Source organism: Hypanus sabinus, chromosome 10 (assembly GCF_030144855.1).
Source record: "Hypanus sabinus isolate sHypSab1 chromosome 10, sHypSab1.hap1, whole genome shotgun sequence".
Taxonomy (NCBI): Eukaryota; Metazoa; Chordata; class Chondrichthyes; order Myliobatiformes; family Dasyatidae; genus Hypanus; species Hypanus sabinus.
Window position 1 is genome coordinate 12,442,007 of NC_082715.1, and position 13,283 is coordinate 12,455,289.

The following is a 13,283-nucleotide window of genomic DNA, read 5'->3' on the forward strand; positions in this document are numbered from 1 at the left end:
AACTGCAGAGAAACAAGTCTCAGAAATGCTCCAGAGCAGCCCATCATGGTATTTTAGAAAGACTCAATATTTAACACTTCTTATACATTAAAATGTTTTCACAGTCATAAAGCTAATAACTATGTTTTGCTGTTGGACCACCACTTATGAGAACCTCACAAAAATCTATTGCCAATCTGCTACCTTCTAGCAAAGTACTGTATGTGCTGTGATTTACAATGTGTGCCAGTTCATGCAAATTCCTAAGCTTCGTTTTTTCAGAAAATAAAAGCTTCAGTCCATTTGCTACAAAACATAAGGGTTGTTTTTTTTACACACTGCAGCCAGCTGCCTGCTGGGACTTGTACATGCAGCCCAGGTCAGGAATTTGAATCATTTCCTTTGCCAGGGAAGCCCCAACCTCAAGTAAATGTGGGAAGAATATTCATTGGTACAGAGCAGTCAAACAGTGCACAGATAACCAAGAGGCAGGAGATGCTACATTCAACAAGATCAGTTTAACAACTGCAATAATAAAATGCTGGAAGAAATCAGTGTCTACAGAGGGAATAAATTGTCAACGTTTTAGGCCGAGACCCTTCAGCCCCACAGTTCAGGCCGATCGTGGTGCCCACCTAGCTTGTCCCAATTTCTTACAACACACACAAAATGCTGGAAGAACACAGCAGGTCAGGCAGCATCTCTGGAGGAAAATAAACAGATGACACTTCAGGCCATGAGATCTGATGAAGGGTCTCAGCCTGGAACATCAACTGTTTATTCCCTCTATAGATACCGCCTAAGATCTAATAAACCAATACTCCTTATAATTTTGTATACCTCTGTAAGATATCATCTCATTCCCTACTGGTTAAGAAGCCATACAGTGTATTGGCCTTCATCAACCGTGGAATTGAGTTTAGGAGCCGAGAGGGAATGTTACAGCTATATAGGACCTTTGATCAGACCCCACTTGGAGTACTGCGTTCAGTTCTGCTCACCTCACTACAGGAAGAACATGGAAACCATAGAAAGGGTGCAGAGGAGATTTACAAGGATGTTGCCTGGATTGGGGAGCATGGCTTATGAGAGAAGGTTGAGTGAACTTGGCCTTTTCTGTTTAGAGCGACGGAGGATGAGAGGTGACCTGATAGAGGTGTATAAGATGATGAGAGGCACTGATTGTGTGGATAGTCAGAGTCTTTTTCCTAGGACTGAAATGGTTAACACAAGAGGACACAGCTTTAAGGTGCTTGGAAGTAGGTACAGAGGAGATGTCAGGGGTAAGTTTTTGTATGCAGAGACTGGTTAGTGCATGGAATGGGCTGCCGGCAACAGTGGTGAAGGTGGATACAATAGGGTCTTTTAAGCGTCTCCTGGATAGGCACATGGAGCTTAGAAAAATAGAGGGCTTTGGGTAATCCTAGGTTAATTTCTAAAGTAAGTACATGTTCGGCACAGCATTGTGGGCTGAAGGGCCTGTATTGTACAGTAGGTTTTCTATGTTTCTACTCTCCAGAGAATAACGTAACATGGATAACTTTGCTAAATTTAACACTGCACTAATTCCACAATTTATGAACCCCCCCCCTTCAAGGATCTACAACCAGTTTTCAGCATTATTTACTTTACTCATTCGTTTACTTATTTTTTGCTTTTGCATATTTTCTCTTCTTTTGCATATTTGTTGTTTGCCATTCCTTGTGTAGTTTTTTCATTGATTCTACTGCATTTCTTTGTTGTACTTTGTGAATGCCCGTAAGAAAATGAATTTCAGTGTAGTAAGTAGGGAAATATATGTACTTTGATAATAAATTTACTTTGAACTTTGAAGCTATTCAACCTTTACCAATTACTCAGGTCCTCAAAGGCCAGCATCATCCTTCTAAATTTTCTTTGTCCTCTTTCAATCTTATTAATATCTTTACTTGAAACATTTTTGATTCCGTTACCTTGTTCGATAGGATATTCCAATCATTTATCATTGATTAAAGGAGTGTCTGGGTTGGCTTTGTTGCGAACCCTGAGCCCGTGCACACAAAAGCCACCAGTCTGCACATTCACCCATTTGGGACCTCCTGTCGCACCTGTGATTCAGGATGTGGGTTCTGCAGGGCTCACAGAACTGAAACTCAAACCAATCATCCTCTAAACGAAACTAATGCCTAGCAAGGACTTTGTTTTATACTTCCCTTTCAGAAATTTTTACCTTACAACATCATAAATGTCCTTTAAACATATTACTTGACAAAAGGAACTGAACATGTAGGACAAAAGATTCAGGGAAAGCTAGGAAAATTAAATATAAATCGAAAACAACAGTGGTGGCAGCGGATACAATAGAAAACAATTGAAGAACTAGCATTAATACAGACATGGATTTTGTGAACACGTCAGGCAGGATCCGAGACCTTTTATCAGTCCTGATGAGGGCTATTGTTCATCTCTCTCCATAGATGCTGCCTGATCTGCTGAGTTCCTCCAGCATTTTGTATGTGTTACATTGGTGAATCTCTTGCACAGCATAATCTGTTTCTACAGCACCAGAAAGAAGCTGTCAATGTATTAGATGATTGAATCAGCTAATCTTTAATGAATTATATAAAATGATCCCTTATTTGTGCCATCAATTAAAAACATACTGGATAGCAAAAGCTATACTCTAGACCTTAAGGAACACAGGTCTCCTTACAAAGGTGACCAGCATCTGAAATTAATGGAATATAACAGCCAAGAAGTCCCAAATATTTGTTGTGGTGTTGACAGGCTGTTGTATCCTTAATTTTCAAGAGAATTGAAGGCAAGCTTTCCAAAACACAAAATACACTCAATGGTCACTTTACTGGAATGAAGCAGTCACTGAGTGTATGTTCACGGTCTTCTGCTGCTGTAGCCCAACAACTTCAAGGTTCAACGTGTTGTATGCTCAGAGACACTGATCTGCACACGGCTGTCGTAACACGTGGTTATTTGAAATGCTGCTGCATTCCTGTCAGCTTGAATCAGTCTGCACATTCTCCTCTGACCTTTCTCATTAACAATGCATTTTTTGCCCACAGGACTGCTGCTCAGATGCTTTTTGTTCCTCGCACCATTGTCCATAAACTCTAGAGACTGTTATGAGTGAAGATCAGCAGTTTCTGAGATACTCAGACCACCCTGTCTGGCACCAACAATCATTTTACAGTCAAAATCACTTACAACACATTTCTTCCCCATTTAGATATTTGGTCTGAACAACAACTGAATCTCTTGACTATGTCTGCATGTTTTAACGCACTGAGTTGCTGCCACATGATTAGCTGATTAGATATTTGTATTAATGAGCAGGTGGACAGGTGTACCTAATAAAGAGGCCACTGAGTATATATTGTAGTTAACACGAAGAAATCTGCAGATGCTGGAAATTCAAGTAACACATACAAAATGCTGCTGGAACACAGCAGGCCAGGCAACATCTATAGGAAGAAGCACTGTCGACGTTTCGGGCCGAGACCCTTCGTCAGGACTAACCGAAAGGAAAGATAGTAAGAGATTTGAAAGTAGGAAGGCGAGGGGGAAATGCGAAATGATAGGGGAAGACCGGAGGGGGTGGGGTGAAGCTGAGAGCTGGAAAGGTGATTGGCAAAACGGATACAGAGCTGGAGAAGGGAATGGATCATGGGACGGGAGGCCTAGGGAGAAAGAAAGGGGGAGGGGAGACGTCAACAGTGCTTCTCCCTATAGATGCTGCTTGGCCTGCTGTGTTTCACCAGCATTTTGTGTGTCCTGCATATATTGTAGTTTTCTAACTGAGATAAAACTGTTTCTGGTTAACAAAACTAGAGACTCTAAGGTACTTGTAAGGACTTGTTAAAGCATTGCTCTGAAAGCATTCCACATTGAATCCCTCCAAAGCTCTTGAAAACAGAGGTCTCTCATGTACAAGGGTCATTATGACAGAAACAAGATCCGGCCTGCAGTTGGGCAGAGGGTGACTGGCAATTGGTTGGCAGGGGTTGGCCTTTTAACTTTTAATTGTATTCATTTTTTGTGGTTCTCAGTCAGTTCATGTGCTGACAAGTTGAATGTGATTTACATATTTTTGATTGATGAGGCTAGGTTTGATTCATAAATTTCAAAAGGGCCTAAACTAGTTTTATTTTCATACAAGAGTGAAAGAGCCAGAGAGAACTGTTAGAATCCACAAACATATGCAGCCATTACGGACTAGGCAAATTAGTAGTTTGGCATAAACCAGATGGACCAAAAGGCCTGTTTCTAAACTATGTGTTCAATGACTCTTCTGCGACTCTATAATTCCACGGCCTCAGCATTACAGTTGAATTAGCAGGACACTAATGAGGTCAGTTCCTTGATATGATTAAAGACATTACATTAATTTCTGAGGATTTTACAACTTACCAAGAGTTCGAAAAGGTCTTTGCTGCGGTAATTGTGTAAAGAATCCTGGTTTCAAAGCATTTGTGATTATGATATCAAATATTTCTTCAAAGTCTTCTCTGAAAAAGGAAGTAAAATACTTAATCATCAGTAAGTATTTCAATCCAATCAAATTATAAAAATTATAAATCAACATAATCTGAAATACATTATTAATGATAGATTAACAAAGATATGGCCAAATTAATGCTTCTGTTGGCTATACTGTTCGTATATTAAATACACCAATTTTATATTAACATTCAAAATAAAAATTTATAGATACTGTAAATCTGAATGTGCCAGAAATAGTCAGAAGGGTGGACGCTCAAAGTTCAAATTTATTATCAAAGTACCTATATGTTACCATATAGAACCCTGAGATTCATTTTCTTGCGGGCATTCACAGTAAATACAAGAAACACAATAGAATTAATGAAAGATCACACACACCCAGCAGGGGGACAAACAAACAATGTGCAAAGAAAAAAACAACAACAAACTGGACAAATACAAAGAGAAAGAGAAGGAATAATAATAGTGATATACTGTAAACAACTAATAAATATCAAGAACATGAGATGAAGAGTCCTTGAAGGTGAGTCCAAAGGTTATGGGAACAGTTCAGTGATGGGACAAGTGAAGTGGAGTGAAGTTATCCCCTTCATTTCAAGGGGTAATAACTATTCCTGAACCTGGTGGTGTGGGTCCTGAGACTCCTGTCCCTTCTTCCTGACGGCAACAGTGAGAAGAGAGCATGATTAGGTTGCTGGGGGGGGGGGGGGGGGTCATTGATGATGGTGCTGCTTTTCTGCAACAAGTCTCTGTGCAGATATGCTCAATGGTGGGGAGCACTTTACCCATGATGGACAGGACCACACACACTACTTTCATTGTCAGATTTCCTGTACAAGGATGGTGCGTGGCCAAGCGGTTAAGGTGTTGGACTAGCGATCTGAAGGTCTTGAGTTTGAGCCTCAGCCGAGGTAGCGTGTTGTGTCCTTGAGCAAGACACTTAACCACACATTGCTCCAGTCCACCCAGCTGAAAATGGGTGGGACTGAAAATGCTGGGAGTTAACCTCATTATAGACTGAAAATGGGTGGGACTGAAAATGCTGGGAGTTAACCTCATTATAGACTGGCATCCTATCCAGGAGGGAGTCTTGTACTCTCAGTCGCTTCAAGCATCAGGCATAAGCACCGGCCTGATGAGCCTATAAGGCTCGGGACAGACTTTCACTGTACAAGGGCTTTGATGCAACTAGTCAATATACCCTCCACAATACATCTGCAGAAGCCTGTCAACATCTTAGATGACATGCCAAATCTTCCCGAGCTCAAAGAAAGTAGAGATGCTTTCTTCATAATGGTACTTACATGCTGGGCCCAGGACAGATTCTCTGAAATGATAACTCCAAGGAATTTAAATTTGCTGATCTCCGACTGAGGACCGGCTCATGAACCTCTGCTTTCCTTCTCGTGAAGTCAATAACCAGCTTATTAGTCTTGCTGACATTGAGTAAGAGATGGCACCACTCAGCTAGGTGTTCAATCTCCCTTCTATAGGCTGATTTATCACCCCCTTTGATTTGGTCAATGATAGTGACGATATGGACATGGAGCTGGCTTCACCTCACAGTCAGAAGTATAAAGCTTAAATGTTGATGCATTTTTGACAATAATACATCTAGCTATTCATAGTTTCCTTTTCAAAACGTTATAAAGATTGGATAGCTTACATGAAATAGAATCATAGAGTCACAGAGCACTGCAGAGCAGAAACAGGCTCCTTGGCCCATCCAGTCAATACTGAACCATTCACCTGCCCAGATGCATCCATCTGCTCCTGATCCAAAGCCTTCCATACTCTCCCATCCATGTACGTATGCAAATTTTTCTTAAATATTTAACTTGAACTTGTATTCACCACTTCCACTGGCAGGTTGTTTCACACTCACACGACCCTCTGAGTGAAGAAGTTGCCCCTCATGTTCCCCTTAAACAGTTAACCTTTCACTCCTAGCCCATGACCTCTAGTTGTAGTCCCACCAATTTCAGTGGAAAAGGCCTGTTTGCATTTACCCTATCTATACCCTTTATAATAATGTGGTATACTTCAATCAAATCTACCCTCAATCTTTTACATTCTAGGGAATAAAGCCCTTACATATTTAACCATTCCCTATATCTTGTGTCCTCAAGACCACGGAACATTCCCTAGAGTGCAGGAAAATGAGGGGAGATTTGATAGTGGTATACAAACTTATGAGTGGTATAGCTAGCAGAAAGCAAGCAGACTTTTTCCACTGAGGTTGAGTGACACTAGAACTAGAAGTCAGGGGTTAAGGGGAACATGAGGGGTAACTTCTTAACTCAGAGGGTCATGAGAGTGTAGAATGAGCTGCCAGTGGATGTAGGATTGATTTGAAGTCGTCAAGTCACTTTGTATTGTCATTTTGACCATAACTGCTAGTACAGTACATAGTAAAAATGAGACATTTTTTCAGGACCATGGTGTTACATGACACAGTACAAAAACTAGACTGAACTATGTAAAAAAACAACAGAAAAAAAACAACTACACTAGACTACAGACCTACCCAGGACTGCATGAAGTGCACAAAACAGTGCAGGCATTACAATAAATAATAGACAAGACAATAGGGCAGGAAGGTGTCAGTTCAGGCTCTGGGTATTGAGGAGTCTGATGGCTTGGGGGAAGAAACTGTTACATAGTCTGGTTGTGAGAGCCCGAATGCTTCGGTGCCTTTTCCCAGACAGCAGGAGAGAGAAGAGTTTGTATGAGGGGTGCGTGGGTCCTTCATAATGCTGTTTGCTTTGCGGATGCACCGTGTAGTGTAAATGTCTGTAATGGTGGGAAGAGAGACCCCGATGATCTTCTCAGCTGACCTCACTATCTGTTGCAGGGTCTTGCGATCCGAGATGGTGCAATTTCTGAACCAGGCAGTGATGCAGCTGCTCAGGATACTCTCAATACAACCCCTATAGAATGTGATGAGGATGGGGGGAGGGAGATGAACTTTCCCTGGCCTTCGCAGAAAGTAGAGACGCTGCTGGGCTTTCTTTGCTATGGAGCTGGTGTTGAGGGACCAGGTGAGATTCTCCACCAGGTGAACACCAATAAATTTGGTGCTCTTAACGATTTCAACATTGAAGAAAAATTTGGATAGGTTCATAGATGGAAATGATATGGAGGGTATGATCCAGGTGCAGGTCGATAGAACCAGGCAGATTAATAGCTTGGCATGCGCTAGATAGGCCGAATGGCCTGTTTCTGTGATGAGGTTCTCTAAGACTCTATAGGTCTACGACTCTAGATCATAGGTCAACAACCTGTAATGTTATCTCTTTGACCTGTTAGGTATTTCCAATGTTTTCCTTTATTTTAGATATCAGCAGTTGCTGTGTTCTGTCTCCCAGAGTTCCTTTCTCCTCCAATCTCCTACATTTTCTTCAATTTACATCTCTTCCAGCCACATTATCTGTAGTGAACATCTGTTTACCAGATCCTCTCAGCACACACCATCATCTATGTATCATTCAATCTCTCTTGATCTCCACTACCTCACAGACTTCCCTCTGTTCCCTCCAGTCTTCCACCCCTTCAAGGATCAAGGATTGACTTTATTCACTCTATATATTTACATGCAGCAGGAATTTGCTGTTGGCGCAACCTGTAACAGAAATTATTCACAACTATAAAGAATACAGAATTATATAAAAAATAAAGTTAGAGTTTAATCAAGACGTACAAAAAAGCTGGATGAACTCAGCAGGTCGGGCAGCATCCGTTGAAAGAAGCAGTCAACGTTTCGGGTTGAGTGTTCTGACGAAGGGTTGCGACCCGAAATGTTGACTGCTTCTTTCAACGGATGCTGCCCGACCTGCTGAGTTCATCCAGCTTTTTTGTACGTCTTGATTTGACCACAGCATCTGCAGTGTATTTTGTGTTTACTAAAGTTAAGAGGTGAAAGTACAGATAGGGAATAAAATGTACATAAATACATACTAAATACTACAATGTAAAGAGCATTATAAAAAGTTGAAAGTGAAAGCTTTTCTATAGCTTATGAGAATTTATCAATTGGTCACCATGGTTGGAATTTGACCTAGCATTTTTTGTTTCCAGTTCTGATTTCCAGCAGCTGTAGATTTTGCTTGTTCATCTTTGGTGAATAGAAAGGTCCCACCACAGTGAAGATTTTAGATGATTCTGATAACATTCTTAGACTGGTACAGGTAAGTTCAACTCATCATCACTTTTGATCCTGAGGTGACTACTGTTGCCTTCCAAGTCGATTTCCAAGTTTGTTTACTCTTTCCAGGGAATACTGCCCAGAGATATGCCTGAACTCTTGAAATATCAGAACTTCATTGATTTAAGAACCAAGCTGAATTGGAAGGGTTGGGTCCTGCCCTGAAGGAGGCAATGGAGCACAAGGATGAGCAAATACCTGAGGCCTGGATGAGTTAAATGCCAGGCAAGATTGAAATGATTGGGGTTTTGGTGTCGGAGGCAAGAGTCAGGCCAGTTTGGCTTACTGCTCTGCAAAGTTTCCTTATCTCTGTACTGGACTATCTCTGCCTTCTTGATAGAGTAGAGGGATAGATAAATATGGGTATAGACTAAGAACAATGATCATCTAATGATCAATACTGTCGCTGGGCAAGTCAGAAAGAAACTCTACCCAGCAACAGGTGATGTACTAGACATTGTTCTCTGAAAATGCTAGAACATTTTGAGGTTTAACTAAAAATGGGAAGGATAGCATAGGGCACAGAACATTCGAAAGAAAGGGGTAGAATGCAGGACTGAAAGTGCTGTATTTAAATACAGGAAGCACTTGGAATAAGGTAGATGACCTCATGGTGCAATTAAAGATTGGTTGGTATGACATCGTGGGCAACACTGAGTTGTGGCTGAAAGAAGGTCATAGTTGGGAGCTTATCATTAGAGGATATCCTTTGTATCGAAAGGACAGACAAGAAGGCATAGACCGTGGCATGGCTTTGTTGGTAAGAGATGGAATTACATTTTTAGAAAGTGGTGACAGGGTCAGAGAATGTTGTATCTTTGTGGGTGGAGTTAAGAAATTGCAAAGGTAAACAAAACATGAGAACCACATATATAGGCCTCCAAATAGTAGCCAAGATGTGGGATTGAGATTACAAAGGGAGCTGGAAAAGGCATGTAATAAGGATAATGACACAATTGTAATGGAGGACTTCAATATGCATAGGGATTGGAAAAATCAGGTTGATGTGGGATCGTAGTAGAGAGAAATTGTGGTATGTCTTCATGATGGCTTTTTAGAGTAGCTTGTGCTTGAGTCTACTCTGGGACAGTCTATCTTAGATTGGATGTTGTGTACCCAGATCTTATTAAGGGAGCTTAACATAAAGGAACCCTCAGGAGGCAGTGATCATAATATGATTGAATTCATTCTGCAATTTGAGAGGGAGAAGCATAACTCACATGTATCAGTATCATAATGGAATAACGGAGATTACAGAGGCATGAGAGAGGAGCTTGCCCAGGTGGATTGGAGGAAGATACTGGCAGGGATGACAGCAGAGCAGAGATGGCTGAGGTTTCTGGGAATATTTCACAAGGCAGGCACAAGATAGATATGCCCTACAGAGGAAAAAGTTCTCAAATGGCAGGGGGAAGCAACCGTGGCTGACAAAGGAAGTTAAGGACTGCTTAAAAGCCAAAGAAAGGGCATATAATGTAGCAAAAGTAACTAAAAAAGCTATAAGAAGAGAAAAGATGAAATATGAGGGCAAACCAACCAATAATATAAAGCAAGATACTAAAAGTTTTATCAATTATATAAAGAGTAAAAGGGAGGTGAGAGTTAATGTTGGACCACTAGAAAATAATGCTGGTGAGGTAGTAATGGGGGACAAAGAAATGGCGGATAAACTTAATGCGTACTTCTGCCATCACTGTGGAAGACACTAGCAGTGTGCCAGAGATCCATGAGTGTCAGGGAGCAGAAGTGAGCGCCATTGCTATTACAGAGGGAAAAGTGCAAGGCAAACTCAAAGATCTTAATGTGTATAAGTCACCTGGGCCAGATGGACTACATCCCAGAGTCCTGAGAGAGGTTGCTGAAGAGATAACCGATGCATTGGTCATGATCTTTCAAGAATCATTTGATTCCGGCATGGTCCCTGAGGACTGGAAGATTGCAAATGTCACTCCATTCTTTAACAAGGGAGGAAGGCAAAAGAAGGGAAATTATAGGCCAGTTAGCCGAACCTCAATGGTTGGAGAAGTGTTGGAATCTACTATTAAAGATGAGGTTTCAGGATACTTGAGAATAATAATAAAATAAGTCAAAGTCAGGATGGTTTCTGTAAAGGGAAATCTTGCCTGACAAATCTATTAAGAGTTCTTTGAGGAAGTAACTGGCAGGGTAGACAAAGGAGAGGCATAGATGTCATTTACTTGGATTTCCAGAAGGCGTTTTATAAGGTGCCACACATGATGTTGCTTAAAATTCTATAGCGTTACAGGAAAAATATTGGCATGGATAGCAGAATGGGTGACAGGCAGGAGGCAGCAAGTGGAAATAACAGCTGTTCTGCATCCAGGTAGAATGCTTTCTATGGTGCAGCGATAACATTTCAAATTAAAAGTGTTTCTTGTCTATTAACTGCAGTTAAACAATTTAACTACATCAAAACCACAAAACTCCTTCTCCTTCCCCTTTCCTAGTGTATCAGCATATATTCACTTGTCTGATTTTCCATTTGACACTACTTCCTTATTTCTATTCTGCAACGTATAACGGATTTTGTTTATGACAGCAGAATTTCCATAAATAACTTGTGATATTAAGACAGATGCAAAATGAAATTCAATACTCCAAAAGTTAATATTGACCAATTAGAAAAATTTAATGGCAAACTTTCATCAACAAGGTACATTTCCAAGATGTATGTTTGGATGTGTGGTCAGATTTAGTAGACAGAATATAAGTAATCTCTCAGGAAACTACGAGCAGAACTGATCAGATAGGCAATTTATTAATCAGTTATATTATAAATAATTTCACTCCCACGGTGTCAGAGGCTTCGTGCATTTTATCAGATGGATAACTTCACTCACCTCAATACTCAACTGATCCCACAACCTGCAGACTCACTTTTAAAGACTGTACAACTTAAGTTCTCAGTATTAAATATCTATCTATTGTATCTTATTTTTATTTGCACAGTTCACCTTCTTTTTCACATTGGTTGTTTGTCAATGTGTAGTTTTTCATTGATTCTATTGAACTTCTTTGTTCTCCTGTGAAAGCCTGCAAGAAAATAAATCTTGGGGAAGTATATGGTGACATATATCCCTGTGCCTTAACAGCTGGGGAAAAAGCCTCACAGATAGCAAAGCCACAGCACCAGCTTGCCATAAGACCATAAGACCGTAAGATATAGGAGCAGAAGTAGGCCATTAGAGTTTCATTAGAGTAGGTCATTCAATCATAACTGATCCAATTCTTCCAGTCATGCCCACTCCCCTGCCTTCTCCCCATACCCTTTGATGCTAATCAAGAACCTGTCTATCTCTGCCTTAAATACATCCAATGACTTGGCTTCCACAGCCATTCGTGGCAACAAATTCCACAGAGTTACCACCCTTTGACTAAAGTAATTTCTCTGAATCTCTGTTCTAAATAGATGTTCTTCAATCCTGAAGTCGTGCCCTCTTGTCCTAAACTCCCCTACCATGGAAAATAACTTTGTCATATCTAATCTATTCAGAATGTTTCTCTGAGATCCCCCCTCATTCTCCTGAACTCCAGGGAATATAACACAAAAGCTGCCAGACGTTCCTCATACGGTAATTTTCTCATTCTTGGAAACATTCTTGTGAATCTTCTCTGAACCCTCTCCAATGTCAGTATATCCTTTCTAAAACAAGGAGCTCAAAACTGCACACAATAATTCATGAAGTCTCACAAGTGCCTTTTAGAGCCTCACCATCACATCCCTCCTCTTATATTCTATACCTCTAGAAATGAATGTCAACATTGCATTCGCCTTCTTCACCACCGACTCAACCTGGAGGTTAACCTTTAGGGTATCCTGCACAAGGACTCAGAAGTCCCTTTGCATCTCTGCATTTTGAATTCTCTCCCCATCTAAATAATAGTCTGCCCAGTTATTTCTTCCACCAAAGTACATTATCATACACTTTCCAACAGTGTATTTCATTTGCCACTTCTTTGCCATTCCCCTAAACTATCTAAGTCTTTCTGCAGGATCTCTGTTTCCTCAACACTACCTGCTCCTCCACCTACCTTTGTACCATTAGTTCATTTAAATGTCCTGGCCACATCAGCCCATTTCTTCTCTTGAGACACCTCTCCATACAGCACGCAGGATTTAAACCAGCAAGAACAAGAGCTGGCAAGCTCATGGAACCTGAGTGGTGAATGCTGACAGGAATAATTGAAAACATATAGGGTGGTGTGGTAACATAGCACAGCAGATCTCATTGAAATGTGGTGAATATTGAAATGCCAAGATATTGGATGATTCCAATATTGGGGGAGCCTGGATCCAGAGGGCACAGGCTCAGAATACAAGGATTTCCCTTTAGAACAGAAGTGAAGAAGAATTTCTTCAGCAGAGGGTGGAGAATCTGTGTATTCATTGCCATAGACGGATGTAGGGGCCAAGTTATTAGACATATTTGGAACAAACATTCAGAGTTTCTTAATCAGTAAGGGCATCAAAGTTTATGAGGAGAAGGCAGCAGAATGGGGCTGAGAGGGATAATAAATCAGCCATGATGGAATACTGGAGCAGACTCAATGATCTGAATGGCCTGATTCTGCTCTATGTCTT

At 40.8% G+C, this 13,283-nt stretch overlaps 1 protein-coding gene across 1 annotated transcript in view; it reads right to left on the bottom strand.

Moving 5' to 3' along the window:
• nt5dc1 (5'-nucleotidase domain containing 1) overlaps positions 1-13,283 on the bottom strand; it is a 619,201-nt gene that overhangs the window by 125,252 nt on the left and 480,666 nt on the right. Inside the window, exon 8 of the mRNA XM_059981450.1 lies at positions 4,384-4,481. Within this exon, the coding sequence (XP_059837433.1) occupies positions 4,384-4,481 (98 nt within the window). The remainder of the gene's footprint in view (positions 1-4,383; positions 4,482-13,283) is intronic.